General features: G+C 36.1%; 1 protein-coding gene across 1 annotated transcript in view; it reads right to left on the bottom strand.

The window, feature by feature from the left end:
• Positions 1-25,826, bottom strand: part of DPY19L2 (dpy-19 like 2) — a 96,450-nt gene that overhangs the window by 11,552 nt on the left and 59,072 nt on the right. Inside the window, exons 14-19 of the mRNA XM_040260205.1 lie at positions 24,064-24,165; positions 22,976-23,047; positions 20,278-20,324; positions 13,153-13,177; positions 2,223-2,342; positions 1,137-1,311 (exon numbers count right to left, since the gene is read on the bottom strand). Of these exons, the coding sequence (XP_040116139.1) occupies positions 1,137-1,311; positions 2,223-2,342; positions 13,153-13,177; positions 20,278-20,324; positions 22,976-23,047; positions 24,064-24,165 (541 nt within the window). The remainder of the gene's footprint in view (positions 1-1,136; positions 1,312-2,222; positions 2,343-13,152; positions 13,178-20,277; positions 20,325-22,975; positions 23,048-24,063; positions 24,166-25,826) is intronic.

Below are 25,826 nucleotides of genomic sequence, written 5' to 3'. Positions count from 1 at the left end.
TCACTTTCATCAAGAGGCTCTTTAGTTCCTCTTCACTTTCTGCCATAAGGGTGGTGTCATCTGCACATCTGAGGTTATTGATATTTCTCCTGGCAATCTTGATTCCAGCTTGTGCTTCTTCCAGTCCAGCGTTTCTCATGATGTACTCTGCATATAAGTTAAATAAGCAGGGTGACAATATACAGCCTTGATGTACTCCTTTTCCTATTTGGAACCAGTCTGTTGTTCCATGTCCAGTCCTAACTGTTGCTTCCTGACCTGCATATAGGCTTCTCAAAGAAGTTTACCTTAATGATAGCTGATTAGTAAAATGATGACTACCAAATAAGAGATAAGGGAAAAGTGGCTCAAAGAGTCACAGGATAAACTTAAATAAATCATAGGGAAGAAATTAAGCCAGAAAAAAACTGTCTCGGACAGGACTATACAGTAGTTGCAGAAAATAGCATAGAATATATGCATTCTCTGGAAAGGTATTTAAAAATGAAGTAAATATCAATCTGCTTGAGATGGTCTTAGATAAAGACTGTAAGAAAAGAAAAACTAAAAGAATATTTTAAACTATTTATAAGTAGCATGTATAATCATCTTTTTGAGATGAGTTAGTGAAAAAACCCGAACGTCCAAGCTTTTAACCCTTCTGTATGTGATTGGTTTTATAGACATGAATCAGAGGGTATGCACTGGTGGAAGTCATGGGAAGGGTGTTGTTAACCTCCCCACAGTCAAAACTGGATTATCCAGCGGCCTGTCACACGGTGCAAAAGTTTGTCATTAAAGTTTTTTTACTTTGAGGTGTCACTGTTATGATTAAAATATAATAATAATCTCAGAGTTATATAACTTGTGAACAATTATTAACTCTAGGTATCAATTAAAATTCTTTTTGACAGATATCCAGGAGGGGTTTAAAGAGGACACAAAGTTTCCTTTCGGAAGTTTGATTTGGTGAACGCTGCAATTAACACTCTAAAAATGTGTGAAGGTATGAATGCATGTGTTTTTTTAAATTGTATATATACACACATATATATGAAATGACAACTATATAATATATACAAATGTATAACAACATATAATGTGTATAAGTGTATGTGTGTGTGCTAGCTATACATATAATCAAAACAGCTACATACCTGGCCTGGTATTGTATTTGATCCACTGCATCAGTTCTTCCTGGGGCAAATTACTAAATTCTCCTATTATGCTCCATTGATAACGGAGGTTTGCATAACCTTGTATTGACATTATTGATACAAGACTGAGGATAAGAGGCATAAAACGAACTCTGAAAAAAAGCCAGCCAAAGAGCTGAAATGAAAGAAACCATTTATTTATAATTCTTATATGAACAGTGCTTTTGGGTCAATAATACATTCTCACCTTTCTACCTAAACCAAGATGGATTACCATTTGATACTAATAATATACAGAATATAATAATTATCTATTGTTTAAAACCAGCAAATATTTTAGAATTATATGATCCAGTTAAAAATGGAGCTTACTTTCCTCTTGAAAGAATTAAAGAAGAAATACCTGATCCTTCCAGTACAGATTAACAACCAGGAGTTAGGGTTAACAAATCATAATTCTGACATATCCTCGGACTAAATCCTGTAATATCTGGATGTCTTTTATGGACATCTTGAATATCTAGGGAAACACTGACAATTTTTATCCTCTCAGGAATTTAAGTATTATGATATTCTAAGGCAAAACATTTATAATCAAAACCAAGTAAAGGGTCTCTAGAAGTAACCTGGTCCCAAAATTCTAGCTACTTTATCTAGCTGTCTTGCTTATGAGCTACAGTAACAGAACCCTAGAAACTGACAGTTTTTCCGCAGATTATCCAAGCCCAACAGGATAATACTAGAGCAACTGCACTGCATCTTCTCCAGTATTACAAGGGCACTTGAGGATAGTTTTGATGGGCCATGAAGCGGTTACACTGACCTAAATTTCAAAAACTATATTAGTGAGAATACTAATAGAGGGGAAAGTCACAGAATTATCAGCTAAAGCCTAGGAATAAATTTCAAAGCTACTTGAATTTGCTTTTCTTATGCTGTAATGAGTCACAAACTAGTACTTTAAATCACTTAAGATAAACAAACACCAAGTGCTTTTATGTTTTAGATTAGTGAGCAAAACCATGATTAACTACATTGTAGTTGCTATACTGTTACAGATGAGTTATAAAAGAATGAATACCTTACCCGCCGAGAACATATCAGGGAAGCCATAACACACATGTGAGGTGTCAAAAAGAGCTTCAGCCTCATAATTAAAATGGCAAGGGGAGTAAATGCAAACAACTGCAATGTGTGGAAAATTACCTATGAAAACACAAAACAAAATTAATTGTCACTTCATATTTTAAAATTAGTATATGTAAAATAAAGTATATTAAAACTATTGTTATTCACTAGGACAAGGATCTTTTAACTCAGTAATACATCTATTAATATTCGTCCATTTATTCAACAAAGATTTATCAAATGCCTGCTATATGCCAGGTACTGTTCTGAGTGCTTTGGATATAGTCGGGTGCTAAAACAACACTGAGCACTTCCTGTCCTCATGAGACTCACATTTTAGTACATTTAGTAAGGAGAGACAGAAAATAAATGGACATATCAAATAACAAAGCCTATTAAACAGTCTTTCAGAAAGTGGTAAGTATGATGGAAAAGGAAGGAGAGATGAAAAGAAGACTCAAGTGCAGGCTGTGGTGTGAGGTCACAAGCAGAAGGTGCAAGTGTACTTAGGATCATCAGAGTGGAACTCCTCAAAAAAGTGGTATTTGAGCAAGGACCTATACCAGGTGAGAAAGAGAGTCACAGAGATTTAAAAATATGGGATGCTTCAAAAATTTGTGATATTCAGTCAGCAACAAAAATCGTAACACAATCTAGATTATTTTAGAAGTAGTGGGATTGTATAACTATTTGTACTAATTGGTAGGACACCCCATTTTGATTAAGATGGAGTTTCACTAAGTTTTCAAACAAAACTTTTCTAACAGACATATTCATAAAATATCAACAAACTTCTTAGTACATAAATGGACAAGGAATTAATACAAGTAAAAGTAACTAAAAATTCATGTTCTAAACTACTAGTATTAAAACAAGGTAAATAGTAAAAATAATATTTTCATCTATAAAACTGACAAATATTACATTAATATTGAGTATTAGAGAGGATGCCATGAAACCACACACTGTAATAATTGGTATATTTTTGTAATTTAACAATATTTATCAAGATCCTAGAAAAGAGCCAACCTTGGCTAGGGTCTAGCCAAGACCCTAGAACCAAACCAACCTAAATTTTGATTCTAGGTATTAAAGGGGATGATCAAAACATAAAAATACTTCTACAAAGATGGTAACTTGAGTTTTTCACACCAGAAATAGAAACAAACTAAATGAATATAGAAGACTAAGTAAATTATTGCATTTTCACATGTGAAAAGTAAAGTGTTAGTTCCTCAGCTGTGTCTGATTCTTTACAATCCCATGTACTGTAGCCCCCAGGCTCCTCTGTCCATGGGATTCTCCAGGCAAGAATACTGGAGTGGTTTCCATGCCCTTCCCCAGGGGATCTTCCCGATGCAGTAATCAAACCCAGGTCTCCTGCATTTCCTGCATTGTAAGCGAATTCTTTACCGTCTGAGCTACCAGAGAAGCTCCATTATCACATGTTATATAGACATTAATATATCAGAAGACTATTTAACGGTGTGGAACAGTTTTCAAAAACAAAGATCATGACATCTGGTCTCATCACTTCATAGCAAATATATGGGGAAAAAAATGGAAACAGTGACAGACTTTATTTTGGGGGGGGGCTCCAAAATCACTGCAGATGGTGACTGCAGCCATGAAATTAAAACACGCTTGCTTCTTGCAAAAAAAGCCATGGCAAACCTAGACAGCATATTAAAAAGCATCTCCATCACTTTGCCAGCAAAGGTCTATATAGTCAAAGCTATGGGTTTTCCAGTAATCATGTACAGAATGACAGTTGGACCATCAAGAAGGCCAAATGCTGAAGAATTGATGCTTTTCAACTGTGGTGTTGAAAAAGATGCTTGAGAGTCCCTTGGACAGGAAGGCGATCAAACCAGTCAATCCTAAAGGAAATCAATCCTGAATATTCTTTGGAAGGACTGATACTGAAGCTTCAATAACTTTGGCCACCTGACACGAAGAACCGACTCACTGGAAAAGACCCAGATACTAGGAAAGACTGAGGGCAGAAGGACAAGAGGATGACAGAGGATGAGATGGTTGGATGGCATCACCAACTCGATGGACATGAGTTTGAGCAAGCTCTGGGAGATGGTGAAGGATAAGGAAGTCAGGCGTACTGCAGTCCACAGGGTTGCAGAGTCTGACACGACTTAGCAACTGAACCAAAGTTTTCAGAATATAAAATTCTATATTTACAAAATAATATTAATTCTGTGAAAACCATTTATCTGTGTATATAGTATATATGCACAGGGGGAAAGACTATAAGAGAGTATACTTAAAAAGTTTACAGAAATTATTTCTGAATGGTGGTAATTTTTCAAATTTTAAAAACAAGTGCTATTCTTATAATCATAAACATGTAATTGATATTTAAAACAGAATGGCATATGACCCAGCAATCGCACTGCTGGGCATACACACTGAGGAAACCAGAATTGAAAGAGACACGTGTACCCCAATGTTCATCGTAGAACTGCTTACAATAACCAGGGCATGGAAGCAAGCTAGATGTCCATGGATGGAGGTTTGTGACATTGTACAGGAAATAGGAATCAAGACCATTCCTAAGAAAAAGAAATGCAAAAAAGCAAAACGGCTGTCTGAGGAGGCCTTACAAACAGTTGTGAAAAGAAGAGAAGCGAAAAGCAAAGGAGAAAAGGAAAGATATACCCATTTGAATGCAGAGTTCCAAAGAACAGCAAGGAGAGATGAGAAAGCCTTCCTCAGTGATCAATGCAAAGAAATAGAGGAAAACAACAGAATGGGAAAGAGTAGAGATCACTTCAAGAAAATTAGAGATACCAAGGGAACATTTCATGCAAAGATGGGCCCGATAAAGGACAGAAATGGCATGGACCTAACAGAAGCAGAAGATATTAAGAGGAAGTGGCAAGAATACACAGAAGAACTGTACAAAAAAGATCTTCACGACCCAGATAATCATGATGGTGTGATCACTCACCCTCAGAGCCAGATATCATGGAATGTGAAGTCAAGTGGGCCTTAGAAAGCATCACTACGAACAAAGCTAGTGGAGGTGGTGGAATTCCAGTTGAGCTATTTGAAATCCTAAAAGATGATGTTGTGAAAGTGCTGCACTCAATATGTCAGCAAATTTGGAAAACTCAGCAGTGGCCACAGGACTGGAAAAGGTCAGTTTTCATTCCAATCCCAAAGAGGGGCAATGCCAAAGTATGCTCAAACTACTGCACAATTGCACTCATCTCACATGCTAGTAAGAAAATGCTCAAAATTCTCCAAGCCAGCCTTCAGCAATACGTGAACCATGATATTCCAGATGTTCAAGCTGGTTTTAGAAAAGGCAGAGGAACCAGAGATCAAATTGCCAACATCCGCTGGACCTTCAAAAAAGTAAGAGTTTCAGAAAAACATCTATTTCTGCTTTATTGACTATGCCAAAGCCTTTGACTGTGTGGATCACAATAAACAGTGGAAAATCCTGAAGGAGATGGGAATACCAAACCACCTGACCTGCCTCTTGAGAAATTTGTGTGCAGGTAAGGAAGCAACAGTTAGAACTGGACATGGAACAACAGACTGGTTCCAAATAGGAAAAGGAGTACGTCAAGGCTGTATATTGTCACCCTGCTTATGTAACTTCTATGCAGAATACATCATGAGAAACGCTGGACTGGAAGAAACAAGCTGGAATCAAAATTGCTGGGAGAAATGTTAATAACTTCAGATATGTAGCTGACACCACCCTTATGGCAGAAAGTGAAGAAGAATGAAAGGGCCTCTTGATGAAAGTGAAAGAGGAGAGTGAAAAAGTTGGCTTAAAGCTCAACATTCAGAAAACGAAGGTCATGGCATCTGGTCCTATCACTTCATGGCAAATAGATGGGGAAACAGTGGAAAAAGTGTCAGACTTTATTTTTCTGGGCTCTAAAATCACTGCAGATGATGATTGCAGCCATGAAATTAGAAGACGCTTACTCCTTGGAAGGAAAGTTATGACCAACCTAGAAGCATATTAAAAGCAGAGACACTACTTTGTCAACAAAGGTCCGTCTAGTCAAGGCTATGGTTTTTCCAGTAGTCATGCATGGATGTGAGATTTGGACTATAAAGAAAACAGAGTGCTGAAGAATTGATGGTTTTGAACTGTGGTGTTGGAGAAGACTCTTGAGAGTCCCTTGGAGTGCAAGGAGATCCAACCAGTCCATCCTAAAGGAGATCAGCCCTGGATGTTCATTGGAAGGACTGATGTTGAAGCTGAAACTCCAATACTTTGGCCACCTCATGCGAAGAGCTGACTCATCTGAAAAGTCCCTGATTCTAGGAAAGATTGAGGGCAAGAGGAAAAGGGGACAACAAAGGATGAGATGGTTGTATGGCATTACCAACTCAATGGACATAGGTTTGGGTGAACTCCGGTAGTTGGTGATAGACAGGGAGGCCTGGCGTGCTGTTGTTCATGGGATCACAAAGAGTTGGACACGACTGAGCAACTGAACTGAACTGAGATGTCCATCAGCAGATGAATGGATAAGCAAGCTGTGGTACATATACACAATGGAATATTACTCAGCTATTAAAAATATTATTTTAATAACAATTAATTAATATTTAATATTATTAATATTAATGTTCGATATTATTAATAATAAAATATTATTCAGCATTTGAATCAGTTCTAATGAGGTGGATGAAACTGGAGCCTATTATAGAGAATGAAGTAAGGCAGAAAGTAAAACACCAATGTGGTACATTAATGCATATATATGGAATTTAGAAAGATGGTTACTATGACCCTATATGTGAGACAGCAAAAGAGACACAGGTGTAAAGAACAGATTGTTGGACTTTGTGGGAGAAGGCGAGAGTGGGATGATTTGAGATAACAGCATTGAAACATGTCATATGTGAAATAGATCGCCAGTCCAGGTTTGATGCATGAGGCAGGGTGCTCAGGGCTGGTGCTCTGGGATGACCCTGAGGGATGGGATGGGGAAGGAGGTGGGAGGGAGGGTCAGGATGGGGAACACATGTACACTCATGGCTGATTCATGTGAACGTATGGCAAAAACCACCACAATATTGTAATTAGCCTCCAATTAAAATTAAAATAAAATAAAAATAAAACAATGGCAAAAATTGTACCTAACGCTATTTTTTTTTCATTTTTAAAATGATGTTTAAAACCTGCCATCTTTAATTTTTAAAAATAATTCTTGAACCCAAGTTTGGAATGTGGAAAATTTATTTCAAAATCAACCCTTCATTTTCCTTTAGTCAGACTCACCCTTGGACAAAATCTGAATCATGCTTTGGAGAAAGAAAAGAAACCTACACATTTCACACCCAAATAGGTCCTTTTTTGGAGGGCCACTAAATCACAGATTGGTAGATTATGTGAGCCATCTACTTTAATCAACTACCCAAAACAGGGATCACTTCTATAAATCTATGAATAGAATATTCACCATTTCTGGAATAGGAATACACTTATTACAAAGATAGATGCTGATATATGTGAGAAAATCTTTTCTAAAACTGAACTAGTGTTTTCCTGTAACTTCCACACCTATTGGTGCATCTCAGTTCTCAATTATCTAAAAACTGTAATAATAATTTTGCACTATTAACTTATGCTTTCTCTCCAAACAACAAACTATTCAACAATGCTGCTGCTGCTGCTGCTAAGTCGCTTCAGTCGTGTCTGACTCTGTGCAACCCCAGAGATGGCAGCCCACCAGGCTCCCCCGTCCCTGGGATTCTCCAGGCAAGAACACCGGAGTGGGTTGCCATTTCCTTCTCCAATGCATGAAAGTGAAAAGTGAAAGGGAAGTCGCTGTTGTGCCCGACTTAGCAACCCCATGGACTGCAGCCTACCAGTTCTATTAATCTGTGAATACAGAAGTGTACGGATTCCCAAAATATATTACTCAATACCAGTTTCTCAAAAGAAGTAATTCCTCCCCCAAATTCTGTTATCACTTCACTTTTTCAACGGAATAGCTCCAAATAAGTTGTATGTTATGACATATGCCTTCAGCTGTATGTCATATAAAGCCCTTTGGCAATAACAGAAAAACTTTGTTTCTAATATAAAACACAAAATAAAATGGACTTAAATATAAAGGATCTAATAGAAAGTAATCACATAATATAATACACTAGGGACTAGACAAAAATGAAGGCTGATGCAATACTGACTGTCATGCTCAGAATGAGGTATGAGTAGGTCAAAAGAATATTCAGGAGTTAATTCTAAATGTTATCTCTCCCTAGCCTATCTTTTCACAAGTTCTTCACAGTATTATGATATTCTGGAACTAAACATTCTTTCTAAATCTCTTTCTTTTTCTTTCCTGTGAATTACTATTTCTTTCCTGTGATTTAGTATTCCTTCACTAATTTCTAAGCTTGTAACATAGAACAGTTGGCTAAAAGTAACTAATATGATGGAATAAATAAAACACAAGTACATTAAATTATGAGTAAAAAATCACAATAGACTCCATTGATCTAACAAACTTTAATAATATCACAACAGTAAGAAGGTAACCCAGGGGTTCATTTAGTGAGTTGAGATTTGCAGACTGTCCCTGATTCAGAGGGTTGGCACAAAGCAAGGAACTTAGAACTTACTCCCTGGTGAAAAAATTATTCTAAGGAATTCTCACCTAATTTTGAAACAAGCTGGAATGTACAACCTTTTGTTATCATATCACATTCGGAGTTTGTCAACGTTTCTGCCTCTCACACCCTGTCATCCCTAAGGTGAAGTGAAGTCGCTCAGTCGTGTCCAACTCTTTGTGACCCCATGGACAGTAGCCAACCAGGCTCCTCCATCCATTAGATTTTCCAGGCAAGAATACTGGAGTGGGTTGCCATTTCCTTCTCCAGGGGATCTTCCCTACCCAGGAATCAAACCCGGGTCTCCCGAATTGTAGGCAGACGCTTTACCATCTGAGCCACAAGGGAAGTCAAGGTGAAAACAGTTCCATCCCAAACCAAAGAGATTTATCAAGTGTAAGTCACAAGTGGGAGTAGGATTAGGTGCCAGGAAGACACAAGACTTCACATTGGGTACTGCCAAGAAAGCTATCATCTCCTTCTATAAGATCTACTATTTTTAGAAATTTAAATCTCTAATCTGTTTATGTATTAGGAGTTTAAAATACCCACTTTAGTTTAAAAAAATTAGAGATTTTCTATCACTGTCCTCTTTTTAGTCAGCTTGATTTCTAATTGCCTTTCAAAAATATATATCTAATCTTCTTTAGTGCCAACAGACATTTGGTATTTAAAACTCAGATCTGACCATACCATCTCCAACTTTACAGCAAGGTCCTAATAACGTCCAGCTTCTTTGCATACAAAGCTCCCACAGTCTAAAGCTGCTTACTTTCCCACCTCCTTGTCTTTTTTACCCATCAGCAACACTGATTTGCCTTATATCTATGGATAAATTTGGAAAACTCAGCAGTAGCCACAGAAAGGCAATGCCAACGAATGTTCAAACTACCGCACAATTGCATTCATCTCACACACTAGCAAAGTAATACTCAAAATTCTCCAAGGTAGGCCTTAACAGTATGTGAATAAGAACTTTCAGATGTTCAAGCTGGATTTACAAAAGGCAGAGGAACAAGAGATCAAATTGCCAATATCTGTTGGATCATTGAAAAAGCAGAAGTCCAGAAAAACATCTATTTCTGCTTTATTGACTATGCCAAAGCCTCTGACTGCGTGGATCACAATGAACTGTGGAAAATTCTGAAAGAGATGGCAATACCAGACCACCTGACCTGCCTCCTGAGAAATCTGTATGCCAATCAAGAAGCAACAGTTAGAACAGGACATGGAACAACGGACTGGTTTTAAATTGGCAAAGAAGTACACTGAGGTTCTATATTGTCACTCTACTTATTTAACTTATATGCAGAGTACATCATGCAAAATGTCACGCTGGATGAAGCACAAGCTGGAATCAAGACTGCAGGGAGAAATATCAATAACCACAGATACGCAGATGACACCACCCTTATGGCAGAAAGTGAAGAGAACTGAAGAGCCTCTTGATGAAAGTGAAAGAGGAGAGTGAAAAAGTTGGTTTAAAACTCAACATTCAGAAAACTAAGATCATGGCATCTGGTCCCATCACTTCATGGCAACTAGATGGAGAAAAAAATGAAAACAATGAGAAACTTTATTTTCTTGGGCTCTAAAATCACTGCAGATGGTGACTGCAGCCATGAAATTAAAGGACATTTGGTCCTTGGAAGAAAAGCTATGACAAACATAGACAGCCTATTAAAAAGCAGAGACATTACTTTGCCGACAAAGGTCTGTCTAGTCAAAGCTATGGTTTTTCCAGTAGTTATGTATGGATGTGAGAGCTGGACCATACAGAAAGCTGAGTGCCAAAGAACTGATACTTTCGAACTGTGATGTTGGAGAAGACTCTCGAGAGTCATCCAGGAGATCAAACCAGTCAATCCCAAAGGAAATCAGTCCTGAATATTCATTGGAAGGACTGATGCTGAAACTGAAGCTTCAATACTTCTGCCACCTGATGTGAAGAACCAACTCATTGGAAAAGGCCCTGGGAAAGATTGAAGGCAGGAGGAGAAGGGAACAACAGAGGATGGGATGGTTGCATGACATCACTGACTCAATGGACATGAGTTTGAGCAAGCTCTGGGAGTTGGTGATGGACAGGGAAGGCTGGCCTGCTGCAGTCCATGGAGTCACAAAGAGTCAGACACAACTGAGTGACTGAACTGAGCTGAACCAGATAAATTCATTACACCTTCTGTCTTCCTAGATCTTCCCTGGTGGCTCAGAGGTTAAAGCGTCTGCCTCCAATGCGGGAGACCTGGGTTTGATCCCTGGGTTGGGAAGATTCCCCTGGAGAAGGCAGTGGCACCCCACTCCAGTACTCTTGCCTGGAGAATCCCATGGATGGAGAAGCCTGGTAGCCTGCAGTCCACGGGGTCGCAAAGAGTCGGACACGACTGAGCAACTTCACTTTCACTTTCTTTCACTTTCTGTCTTCCTTGCATACGTGCATCCTTTGTCTTTAGCTAGCTATTCCTCTATATACATTTTAAAAACCTTTCTCCAACTACCACATCCCCTCCACACCGATTTAATCACTTCTTCTGTACTACTTTTATATCTCCCTGTCACTGCACATATACTTATATGTTCTCATTTTTTCCTTCTACTATATCCCTTCATTTCCATAGAAGTAGAAACTTGGTGTATAGTAGGCACATAATAAAGACTGAATGGATAAATATACAGAATTAACACAAAAGATAAAAGTGGGCAAAATAAGAATAAATGGAGAAATGAATGACAATGAGAAGGTAGTAAACTGATGTGAAAAAGGGAGGCAGAAACTTAAAGAATACTTATGGAATTAGGTGGTTGCAAAATGAATGACAAACAGATAGATTTTGTTGCTACACTGCCTGGATTCATAGTACTTGGCTCTACAAAGCTCAGGTCACTCTAGCTTTCTGACTTTAGGCAAATTACTAACCATCTCTTTGCCACATTTTTTTTAATCTGTGAAATAGAAAGTAGTATTTACATCAGTGGGTTGTTGTGAGAATGAAAGTATTAAAGTATGTAAATAACTACCCCTTCCCCAACCAAGATACCCGGCACATAGGAAACAGTAAAGTGCTGACTACTCCTCTGAGAGCACTGGAAATGGATTGTAGTGGATAAATTCAAGATTTACTGCAAATTTTCTGTGAGACCTTAGGTGGACTATTTCATTTCTCCAGGTCTCCAGTTCTTGGCAGAGACTCTTTGCTCTTATTCCTAGAAACACAGCAAGATTCCACTTCCCACCTTCACTGGCAGTCAAGTGTGGCCATATGTCTGAGTTCTGGCTGTGAGCAGGAAGCGATATTTGTCTCTTTTCCAGGGCTAGCTTTTACAAAGCCTCCAGTGTGCAGTGTTCTTTTTTCTTTGCTGACTTGTACAAATCAAGCCTGAAAACCACATGTTAAAGATGGCAGAACCATAGGTGGAAGGAATCTGGGTCCCTGAAACGCTGCTTGTTGGAGAACCACCTGCTAATCTGAAGCTCTGGTTTTAACTTTATATGAGCAAAGAATTAAACCTCCACTGAGTTAAGTCATTTTGATGTTATAATTTATCTTTAACAGCTAATATCATTTAATTAACATGATTTTCTTCTTTGCAAAGTGGGAATAATAATATGAGACTCAAAGAGCACAGTACATGACACATAGTAACTATTCAAAACATACTGTTTATCATCATAAGCTATTCCTACTAAGTTCACAATCAGTTGTCCTTTCATGTAAATTTGACCTGTCCCTTAAGACTCAAAGTTCTATTACTTAGGAAATCATATTTCTAGCCCATGCTATTTTTTCTCTTATTGCAAAACACTTTAGCACCATAAAAAAAGTCTATCCTGTTTTGTTCTCCACTGGAAAATTAGATGTATCTCAGAGCAGGGACACTGCTATACCATCTGTTGTATCCTATAACACTGCTAAGATTATAACTGATTGACCATCAAGTCTGTGTGTGGCAAAGTCACCAGTCACAGTACCTCCCCTGATGGCCCATAGCTGATTGGCTCAGCAGGCTAGAAATTAATGTTTATTATTGTTGAGTGAATGAAGATAATTTAATTTAATTATACTCGGTGGTCATAAATCAGCTTTTTGGTTGTCAAGTCCTTACCACTCTTCAAAACTGAGAGCAGCTTAAAAAGTGGGAAGGATCAGCAGAAATCTACTACCAGTATTCAATCACTTTAGCACTGCTGATGGTGTACCTGCAGCAAGATTATACCTTTGTGAATATCCTAGAACTTATATATAATACACAAATCTAGCAGAGATTAAAATGAAAGCTTTACCTCACCATGTTCAAGGAGCTGTTTTCTGGAATAAAACAAAAATATTCTCTATTAACTGACTGTTCATTATACTATGACTATATCAGAATGAACCTCCACTTATTTGTTCTTATATTTTAAATAAATTAATATATAAATAAAGCTGTTAGATAAAAATTACTAAGTTCTACCAAAAAATTACTAAATTAGATAAAAATTACTAAATATAGTGGAAATTTAAAAGGCATGATTTATAGTCATTCTATTTAAAGTATATCAAAATGCTCTTCTTTGGTTAAGATAAACTGGGTTTTACTGATTGCTAAATACTACCTCTGGAGAAATAAATAATAAAAAGAATATTTATTAAATAATCAATCACATACATATATTATGCTTTAGATAAGCACTGCTGTGACTTTTGAGTTATTTTTATTTTTCACAATTATAAATATGAACATCCTTGTACTTAAAACTCTGTAAGCATCTCTGAGTATTTCCTTAGGATAAATTTCTAGAATAAATTTTTTGGGTAAAGCATATAAATATTTTTAGTTCCACAAAAGTTGTTTTACAAAGTTTCTAAATATTTATGTCTAAAAATTTACTAAAATTTTATGGCATACCTAATGTGTTCCAGACACTGTGCAGTGAACACAGTGTGAACAGAACAGATCCTGTTTTTATTCTCCACAGTTTATGTTAGATTGGCAAGAGGTACAAGACTGCTTATTTTATTGCCCATTGTAAAGACAATATTTCACTTTTATAACAAAGCTTTGTAGTATAAAAGGCCTTCTCATATGGATTTTGGGTTTGGCAAGAGAAGTAAGACAGTATAAATATGAAAGTATGAAGTACAAGGAAGTTCAGGGGCACACACAGATCCAGAGATTTAAAAAAAAAAAAATAGTAGTGAGGGGAAGGCCTCTTAGAAGAGTACTGAAACCACTAAATTATTTTGCCACCACTGCAGCTCCTTCCTGACTTCTGCAGTCAAGAGTGGAAGTGGGGGTGGATGGATGGTTTCCCACATGTCCAGAAACCTGTCAGTCACAACAGAATCCTGTAGTGAGTGATTGCATGTAAGGGAGAGGCCTGGTAGGTAAGTATTATAATCACCAAAGGCCCCAACAATAACTATGGATACAAATAAATCTAGTAACTAATTTAGAATATCAGTATACAATCAAATCATGAGAAACAAATAGGATAAAAGAAAAACACCAAGATAAATGAGCAAATGAACTCTCAAGAAAGTGTTAATATAAGTAATGAGTATTAAATGAAAGTTCCAATTATTATCTTCACAGATGCTTAAGAGAACACTGCTGCTGCTAAGCCGCTTCAGTCAAGTCCGACTCTGTGCGACCCCATAGACGGAAGCCCACCAGGCTCCGCGGTCCCTGGGATTCTCCAGGCAAGAACACTGGAGTGGGTTGCCATTTCCTTCTCCAATGTATGAAAGTGAAAAGTGAAAGTGAAGTCGCTCAGTTGTGTCCGACTATTCGAGACCCCATGGACTGCCGCCTACCAGGCTCTTCCGTCCATGGGATTTTCAGGGAAAGAGTACTGGAGTGGGGTGCCATCACCTTCTCCATAAGAAAACACTGCATCCATACAAATAAAACAAGCTGTACTAAAAAAGAGCTTTCAGAGATAATGAAAAAAACTAATTTGCCAAATTTAAAACCTCGAAGGTCAAATAGCAGTGTACACAACTGAAAGTTGTGTTGAAGATGCATTCATGAAATTCTGAGAAGAGAAAAAAGAAATAAAAAATATAATAAATGTAATAATAGATGTTCAAAAAAGAGAGGCTAAAGCAAAAGAGAGAGGGAGAGAGAATATCCCTTGAGCTAAAGAAAAATTTGAGTGTTCAGATTAAAATTTCCATGAATAATTATATAAATAGGGCAGAAACTTTATTTAAAGAATAACAGCTGAAAACCTGCAAACTCTGGAGAGAGATATGGACATTCAAGTACATGAAGTTCATAGGTAACTCCTCCCACACACTGCAAATTCACTAGGATAATAAAACTGTCAAAAGCAAAAAATGAACTTCAAAAACAAAAAATCATTCATATAAGGGAACCCCTGTAAGGCTATCAGCAGATTTCTCAACGGAAATCTTGCAAGCCAGGAGAGACTGTATAGTGCTCAAATAAAAAAATCTGCCATCTAAGAATACTTTACCTAGAAAAGCTGTCTTTCAGAAGAAGGTGAGAAAGACTTTCCCAGAAAAACAAAGTTGAGGGGGTCATCATCACTAGACCTGCTTTATAAGAAATGCTAAAGAGAGTCCTTCAAGCTGAAATAAAAGAATGCTAATTAGTAATATAAACATACATGAAAGTATAAAATTTGCTAGTAAAAGTAACTATATAGTCAATCTCAGAATACTGTAATACTGTAATAGTGGTGTGTAGATCACTTAAATCTAGTATAAAAAGACTGAAGCATTAAAAAATAAATATAGTTACAATAATTTGCTGATATACAATATAAGAAGATAAAGATTGTGATATTAAAAGCATAAAATAGGGACAAGGGAAGTAAAAACACAGCATTTTTATATATAAATGAAGTTGAGCTGTTATCAGCTTAAAATAGACTCATAATTATAAGATGTATTATGATAACCACACAGTAAAAATGTGTAACAGATATACAAAAGAAAAAGGAATCAAAGTATACCACCATGAAAATCATCACATGATGAAGAAAGATAGCATGAAAGGAAGACAGACACTACAAAACAGAAAGAAAACAAGATGGCAAAAATAAGCCATCCCTATCTATCAATAATTAAAGTATAAATTGATTAAATTCTCTAGATGGCTCAGATGGTAAAGTGTCTGCCTGCAATGCCAGAGACCCGGGTTCGATTCCTGGGTTGGGAAGATCCCCTGGAGAAGGAAATGGCAATCCACTCCAGCACTCTTGCCTGGAAAATCCCATGGACGGAGGAGCCTGATAGGCTACAGTCCATGGGACCCGCAAAGAGTCGGACACGACTGAGCGACTTTACTTACTTACTTAAAGACAGAGAGTGGCTAAATGGATAAAAAACAAGACCCAATCATGCTGCCTATGAGAGTCTCATTTTAGTTTTAAGGATACACATGAAGGATACACACTTTTAAGTGAATGGATGGTAAAAAAATATTCCACTAAAATGGAAATGAAAAGAAAGAACGGGTGTGTGTGTGTGTGTGTGTGTGTGTTTGTGTGTGTGTTATAAAATCAGGAGAAACAGCCTAAGTTGAAAAATGTAACAAGAGATACAGGATATCCCAGGATATCCAGATCAGGTCTGTTGGAAGTTTATCATCAAACCTTTGAGGATGACATAGCACTTTAGATGATCACAAAGATCTAGGATCTTGATAACACATAAACATTAGTTGAAAAGTCCCTGAGGGTCTCCTTCCCATCTCTCTTTGTTACTTGCATGTGTCCTCAAGAGGTTTCTAATCAGTATATGTTTCCTCTGCAGACACTACACGCAGAAAAAGTCCTTCCTGGCATTAAGGGACAGAAAGCTACTGAAACTGGAAAACCTGACTCTCGATCAATGCTGCTTTCAGAGAAAGGTCTTGATCAAAAGGGAGAAAGAAAAAAAAAATGGAAATCTCAATTAAATAGGAGTTGGGAGACAAGAAGGGGGAACTTTCATGCCCTGAAACTACAGAAGAGTCCAACAAGAATAAGGATTCCTCTTCTTTCCTGGCAAGTATTCAGCCAATGAAAAGTCATGAATTTTTTGTTTACTATAGATCTCACAACTTTGTTTTCCCTTCCATAAAAGTGTTCTCTTCTCCTTGCTGTGCAGCGATTTGCATGTGGCTCACCATAGTGGTAAACCTCAAAGTGCAATCCTCTGCTGATCCCCAATAAACCCAATTTTGCTGAAGAAATTATCTGGCAGTCCAATTGTTTTGTTAGGTCAACAATGAATAAAGGAAATGTGGCATGTGCGTATACTCTAATACAGTAGATTATTATTCCACCACTAAAAATAAAAAATAAAAACAAGGAAATCCTGTCATTTGCAACTACATGGACAAACCTGGAAGGCATTTTGGTATGTGAAATAGGGCAGATAGGGAAAGACAAATATTTTATGGTATCACTCGTATGTGGAATCTAAAAGTGACCCCCCAAAAACATAAAAGAGCGAGCAGAATGGTAGTTGCCAGGGTCTGGGGACTGGGCATAATGACGTGATGTTCCTTAAAGAGTACAAACATTTAGTTATAAGATGAAGAAATTCTGAGGAAGCAATGTACAGCATAGTGACTATAGCTGATAACACTGCACTGTATACTTGACATTTGCTAAGAAGGTAGGCCTTAAGTATCTACACACATACAAATACTCAGTAACTCTGTGAGTTGATAGATTTGTTGAATGTGTTAATTAACTTTGTTGTGATCACTTCACAACATTTATGAATATCAAATCATTGCATCATCTACTTTACACATATTTATTTTGCAAAAAACTATGAAAGAGAATATGAGGAACTATTTTTATGATATGGATGTGGGGAAGTGTATCTAAGCACAGAAATTAACAGATAACAGAGAGAGCACAGTTGTGATTGTATAGAAATTTTAACCTTCTATAGAGAAATGACCATCAATAAGTTATAAGCTGACATTCTAAAATAAAGCCTGTTATACACATAACAGACAAAAGATTACTGTCTACACTATAAAAAGACACCATAAATAAATTTTCAAATGGACAAGAAAGAAATACAAATAGCCAACAGACATATGGAAAGATGTACTTCACTGGTAAATATGTAAAACTTCACTTCACTTTGTAAAATGAGTTACTTCTTAAAAAACTACCAGTAAGAAAATGTGATTAAGAAAACTTAATAACATTGGCGTTCATTGACATGCAGAGAAATGGACACTCTCACCATTATTCTCTCAGTATCCATCAAATTGTAAAATATTCATAGCTTATGATCCAGCAGTCCCATTTCAAATATGTTAAATATTCTAAATACTGAAATAAGTGTTCAAATGAATGTGTATAAAGTTGGTAATTACTCATAGCATTGGTTGTTATGACAAAAAGAGAAACATAATCTAAACCTCCACTAATGTGAGAATGGCTAAGTACATGATAGTCACGCGTGATAATGAATAAATAAAACATGGGGACTACTATAAAGTATGAGCAAGATGCTCAAGAGAAGCTGTTAAATAAAAGTAAAGTGACAGAATAATACCAGTAAAAAAATACATTGTGCTTTCAGAAGTATTTTCTGAAATGATACATACTAAGCCATTTATAAACAGCACTAATTGAGGAATACATCTAAGAGAGGGGAGTATTTCTTCTTTTCTTGATATACTATTTTTTCTGATTGTATCACCATAAGCATATAGCTGGCCCTTGAACGACACAACAGTGAGGGGTGCAGGTGAAAGTCTGAGTATAAATTACAGTCGGCTCTCCATATACTTGGTGAATACTGAAATTCAATCAACCACAGATCTAGTAATAGTGCAGTGTTTATTACTGTAAAAAATCTGCGAGTAAGTGGAACCGTGCAGTTCAAATTCATGCTGTTCAACAGTCAACTGTATTATTTTCGTGGTTTAAAGGACCCTCCCGCCCAGATACCCATGGAGAGCCAGAACTTTCAGGAATGTAATCACCAAGAAAGATCTCATTTCCACCAACTTGCCACTCAAGTCTGCCCTCTACATTGCTGTTGTTTCAGTCACCAATCATGTCCAGCTCTTTGGTAACCCCGAGGACTATAGTCCACCAGGCTCCTCTTTCTCTGTTCATGGGACTTCCAGGCAAGAATATTAGAGCGAGACATTTCCTTCTCCAGAGGTTCTTCCTGACCCAGGGATGGAACCTGCATATCCTGCATTGACAGGTGGATTCTGCACCACTGACTGAGCCACCATACCCTCTCAATTTTTTGAGACAGCAGCTGTGTACCATGGGCTTCCCCGGTGGCACTAGTGGTAAAGAACTCACCAGCCAATGCAGGAGACATAAGAGACATGGGTTTGATCCCGGAGTGAGGAAGATACCCTGGAGGAGGGCGTGGAAACCCACTCCAATATTCTTGTCTGGAGAATCCCATGGACAGAAGAGCCTGGAGGGCTACAGTCCACAGGGTCGCAAAGAGTCATTCAAGACTGAACTAGCTTAGCACACTTGCCATGCACCCCTTCATCTTCTATTATTCAATTAAATATCTCAAGTCTCTTAATGCACTCTTTATGTGAATAGTTTTCAGAGCTCTAAAAACATTGTTTTTAGAATGTCAAGACACATTCTCAGGGCTCTATCTGACCAGAACAAGGTAGAGTGGACCTATTAACTCTCTTGAATTGGAAACAATTTCAACAAATAAGATTTAACCATTTCAACTATAAGATTCTAATTAGCTCTTCTGGCTACCATACAAAGTTGTTTACTGAAAATATAAGCAGAGGGCATAGGGTTCATGGAAGCCCGTGCACTAATTTTACAATTTTTCTGTAAATCTAAATTGTCCTAAAAAATAAACTTTATTAAAAAAACAATAAATTTAATGGCTATATGTACAAATATAATGTAATTTGAGTTAAAATTTTTTCTCAGAGGAAGTTTTCCTCACAATTTACTTCTCATGTCCTATAACAGTGTGTGCTTTAGTTATATTTTGCTTGTATTTGTTTATACTATAATTTTAGTGACTACTAAAACCACAAATAAATGTAATAAAACAGTTTTAACACTAAATGTAGGAAAAACTATTCCATGAATACTCAGAAAAGCAACTTGCTTTCTCTGAAAGTTAAAAAAAAAATCACCAAAAAAAAAACTTCAGCTTACTTATTTACTGACTTTAAATTCTAGTGGTATATTAAATTAAACCAATTTAAACTTTGAGGTAATTCACAAATATAAATCCTTTAAAACAAGTCCAAATGCATAAAAAAGACACAGCCATTATACAGTCTTTTCTTCTTTCCAAGAAGAAGAAATCTAAGTTTGGTTCATGTTTCCTTTCATAATCATGATGGTGAAATTTAATGTACATTCATTTGGAAAACTGATATTATAGCAAGTTATTTAATAACCAAATATTAAAAACAACTATGATATAATTACCTTAGATAAGTGTTTGCACATAAGACACACCGAATATCACGAATAGCCTGTGAACAGAATCAAATTGATGAAACGTCTAAGGAATTAAGTGATATTTTAAATGCCCTGATTCATTAACAAAGACATCCCTACTAGAAAGAAGTATTTTTATTGTTAAAACAAGTCCTTGGAAACAATTTAGTTCCAGCTCTGCCTTAGGAAAGCAATATCTTGAAGTTGTAACCTCCTTCTCCATGAAAATGACAGGTGCTTTAGAGTAAATCTTTGGGGTCTAAAATTCTAAGGTTTATATATGGGTAACTTCTGACTGGAGTTTAAGTGTATATTTTACCAGATGCAAGTGAGCTGTAGTGGGGGGACTGGTTTCCACAAAGGAGGCAGGTTTCTCCAGGTATTTCAGAGGCTATTTTATGTCGAACTTCTAAGAAATTAGGAGTCTCTCTCTGTCTCTGTCTACAAAGACTATATTCCTACTCAAACTCCTGATTATTATAAAATTAGCTGTGGCATGCCTGCCTCCCTGGTCTACCTCAGCCTGAAGTGACTGCTACAGAAGGCTTAAGAGCACTTATCAAGATGTATCAGCTAATGATGAGAGAGGGAGAGAGGGAGGAGTAAAGATGAGTATGAAGCTTATGTTGGCCAAAGAGGTTTCAGCAGCATTTATAGACAAGAAATTTACAAGAACTTAAAATTTTGTACTCTGCATGATACGTGGCTTATAACTCACAGATAAACATTGAAAAAAATACATAATAAAATTTGGACTCAGATGTTATATCTAAGTTTAGAATTTTTAACTTCTCTCATTGATCCAAGAGATTCCTGCATGGAAGAATGTTTCAAATAACAAAAATGAGATTACACTCCTTATGACAAGCAAAAGCCTATTCAAAGGCACAGACAACAGAACGCATACATTTATAGGAGTCTAAGATTCAGTAGTGTCATGGTAAAATGATACTACACATGTCTTGCTCCTTTCCTTCCCAGAAGTGATTTCACACAAGTGAAAAATTAAATGAACATCAGAAGTATCCCTGACGTGGAAAATAAGCCATAACAGGGCAAATAAAGACTGAGGCAGTTATGTGGATGCAAAAGTGGAGTTAAGCTTTAGTGGCTGCAGGGATGGTTATGTCTGTGTATACATGGGGATGTTATGTCTGTGTATACCGTATGTTATGTCTGTGTATACATGGGGATGTTATGTCTGTGTATACTGTATGTTATATCTGTGTATATGTGTGGGAATGTTATGTCTGTGTATACTGTATGTTATGTCTGTGTATACGTGTGGGGATGTTATGTCTGTGTATACCGTATGTTATGTCTGTGTATGTGTATACGTGCAGGGATGGTTATGTCTGTGTATACATGCAGGGATGGTTATGTCTGTGTATACGTCTGGGGATACGTGTATGTGCATGCCAGCTACTGCACAAACATGGTTTGAACTGTGGTATGCTTGGGAGCTAGTATTACGTTTATGAGGTTTTATATCTTTATTTTTAAAATAGTTAATAGTAGATCTAGCTGTCATTTTCTCCTGTGCTGGATAGTTAATTCTTGCATTAGTACTTACAAGTGGGACACCTCATAAGAGTGACACAAGCCAACATGATGGGATAGAGAAACTGGCTAACAGAGAAAACCTGCAGCTCGAGCTGGGCAGGGTCAAAGCAAGGGAGAGCAGCAAACTTGTGTGTGGTTTACTCACTCCCTCTCATCACCTCTGTCTATCCTGACTCTTTCCAAGTGGTGCCTAGGGAACTAGACCAAGGGTGAAGCAGCATAGATATAGAGGGAATGCCTTTCTCACTCATAAATTAGTCATCTTCGATGTGAAAACAAAATAATAAGAAATGTGGGAATTGAAACTACATAGAAAGATAGGCAATTTGACTTTAAATATAGAATACTGACTTCAACAGAACCAGCTGAAGTAGAGACAACTTGCTGTGGCAGTAGAGAAATAATGTTACTGCTATCTGCTTAAAAGCATAAAACACCTACTGACTAAAGGCAGGGCAATTTTTCAATAATATAAATAAAGGTGGTTCAAAATTGCTAAAAACTGAGGACCCACTGTCTTTAACCAGGCTTTCAGATAAACTACTCCCAGACCAACAAAATCTTCCAGTAGTATTTTAAACATTAGTTCTTCTATGGTGATAATACTTTCTTTTTTTGTATGAAAACAGTGAACAGTAGAGAATGATATTTTAATGGCTATACAGATTTCTATTCATGTTTCAAAATGGATCAAGACTTCTTTGAATGTGTCTTATTTTGAAAGATACCAAAATGGTCATTCTACTTTTTTTAGTACCAATAACAATTGCAATTATTTAATCATTTGGGAAATTATTTGTTCATTGTTCCCACTGGATCAGACTGCGAGTTTCAAGATAGGGTGGACTTGTCTTATTTATCCCAGTGTACCTACAGTGTTAATATAGTTCTTACCATATAGTGGGTAATCGACACATTTCTTTTGAAAGAATAAATAAAAATATCTTTTCTAATGTGGCAGATTAAAAACTCCATATAAAGTGAGGTAAAGAAAAATCTGAATAAAAAAAGGTTTTAGGGAGGGGAAGAGTCATCCTAAAAGTAAGACAGAATTCTGAGCTATTAGCACTAATCTAAGTCCCTGTCTTAAACCCAAAAGCAGGTAAAAAAAAATTTTTAATACCTTTTTAAAGATAAAATAAGTAATCACCACAACAGTTGGAAGCAACAATGTCTTTGAGTATTGCACTGGCGTCTGAAATATAGCAAATTATTCAAAATATTTTTTATTAAATTTTATGCTATAAAAGTGTATTTCAAATTGTCACAATGAGATTTCTTAAAGGTAAAAGATATCTTTGTCATTAACAGAACATATATTATCAAGTTTCATATTCTAACATAAGAATCAAAATTATAATGAGTTACACAAATATATCAAAAATTATAATGATAAAAACTATTAAAGCAAAACTAGCCATGGTTATTATTTTTTCCTTTCTTGAGTTTTATCTTTCCTTTATTTATATAATAGTAAGTTTTAAAATGTGTGTTTATTGATCCATGGGCCCTAGATTATCATCTCCTGGGCTTTAAGTTTCTCTTATTTTCATTTGTGAAACTATAGGACTAACAAGGGAGAAAGACTAAGTAATTACTGTAAGTATAAATAAATACTGAAACAAAAGCAGCAGGTAAATAATTCTCATGAGTTGTGATAGGGAGTGATTTACCACTTAACCAAATTATATATTTCTTAAAGGCAGGAACCAAGTTATTTAACTCTTTGTAGTCCTATTACAAACTGCCTCATAGATAATTAATGGTCAATAATTGTTTTTGAATGAATGTATGACTGATTTGACAGATAAGAGATAACCATATATTATTACTAGCATATTTACTTGGCAATGTTTTATTATAAAATTTTGTAATATTTGAGATATTAAGTGAAAGAAAACTGAATTTTTAAAAAACAAAACAATAATTTGGGTTTATTTTTCCTGAATGCTCTCATACCACCAACTGACCCAGATTATTAAAATTAACTGAACTGCAATAATAGTAATTGACCATAGGTCACATTCTGTGCACCTGCCCTGGTAGGGGCCATTGTTTACTGATTTTACATGTAAGAAACTATATGAGAATGGCCATATTATTAGCAAAGGTTATCATAAAAAATGATAAGAATAAATAAATTGGGTGTTTCTAAATAAAATTTTTGAATTTCAGATTAAAGAGAAACTTAAGAGCAAGAACTCATCATACTGCTTTTTCCATGAAGTCAAATTCAGGAGCACAGGTGTAAATTAAGGTATCAAAATCTGTATATCTTAAGATTCTGGCGGCAATAAGGTCACTCAGGCGAATCTGGAAGAAAAATTAAAATCACAAAAATAACTATAGTTAATAATAATTGGTTTGCTGCAGCAGTAATAATGTCTACAGAGAAGATACATCCACGGTACAAGGATGCCTCTTCAAGAAAACAAAAAATACAGTGAACCCCATTATGTGCTGAGTAATGAACAAAATTGAAAACAAACAGAAATATCAAGAGAAATGAAAAGGAAAAAGAAGTCAGGAAAAATAAGTAGATAAGATGCTAATACAAAGAATGAGCTAAAATCAACATTTGCTGGGCACAAACCACCATGCAGCTGACCAAGAAATTTCGTGATCAGATCATTTATCAAGAACAAAACATTTCATGTTAACCCCTTTTACCACATATTGTAAATCATTAGCAAATTTTCCATGTGTTGTCATTTTCACAAAGCCTCATACATTAAGCACAATTTTTTGGTGCTTCTTGAATTTTTCAGACATATGTTGAAGCTATTAACAATGAAGCTATTCTTCAAGAGAATTACAACAACTATCCATACAACTCTGATTTAGGTACTTGGCCTGGGAAGGCCTTTAAAATAAATACCATCAACTAAATCCAATGTAGAACTATTTTCTACTGATCATTTATTATTTACTTCGGTGAGACAATTATTTTTACACTGCATCCTTAGAAGGTAAGAAAAATATCTGGTATGCAAAGCAGTAATTCAAATTACTTTACAAGAACATAAATTATTTTATATCAACTTTGATGATTATGGTTTTCAATTACTCATCATTGCATTATCTACCAGTTCCAAGCATAATTTACAGTTAACTTTATTTTTCTAATTTAGAGTAGGGCTGGTGACTAATGATAATTTAACCAAGCCACTTTAGTTTCAAGTCTTTCTCACAGCTGTCACATAGAAGTCACTTAAGAATACCAAGGGTGTATGCCTGTGTGTGTGTGTTTTAGGATTTGTAAAGAGTTGAGTGAAAATGTAGAGCAAGTCAAGAAAGAAAATCACAGATTAACTTAGTAATAACTTAAGATGCCTAAATAAAGTTTACCGTAAAATATACATCCCCTAAAGAATAAAAATTTAAGAATGACAAATAAACCTAATAAACCAAAATGCAGAGCTAACAGTAAATGACAAATCCTTATATTTTGAAATTTCATTTACCATTAATAAGTATATAGGGTTAATTGTACTGGATAGTGATAGCACTTGTCATTTTAAGAGAGTTAACTACGATAATCCCTTGTTAAGTTTGAAGCAATTTCATCAGCAGACAGGGTTCTAACTGGAGAGTACTAGATATGGTAAATTTCCGGGTAGATTATTGCATGATGTACTCATCTATTGTCTATCCAAACAGAAAGTGCTAAAAATCAAAAGTTAAATTCATGTACTGCTTTATATTCCCTAAGCAAATTAGCTGACAGGAATTTATCTTTGAAAAGAGCCATCATTTGAGGCATTAGCCTTAAAACAGACAGAAACACTGTACATTAGGGATGTGGTCCACATATGTTCTAGAAGATGAAAAGATAGAGAATTTTTATCATATTCTTTATATAAGAAAAACTTTAAAGATATCAAATCACACCTTAATTTTAGTGTCTAATTATAAATAAAACTTTGAGTTCTATACTTCAAAGTTGAGGACAGACTGTTCATATTTACATTTAT

The sequence above is a fragment of the Oryx dammah genome, unplaced genomic scaffold (genome assembly GCF_014754425.2).
Source record: "Oryx dammah isolate SB20612 unplaced genomic scaffold, SCBI_Odam_1.1 HiC_scaffold_18, whole genome shotgun sequence".
Taxonomy (NCBI): Eukaryota; Metazoa; Chordata; class Mammalia; order Artiodactyla; family Bovidae; genus Oryx; species Oryx dammah.
This window is presented reverse-complemented; position numbering and strand designations above follow the sequence as displayed.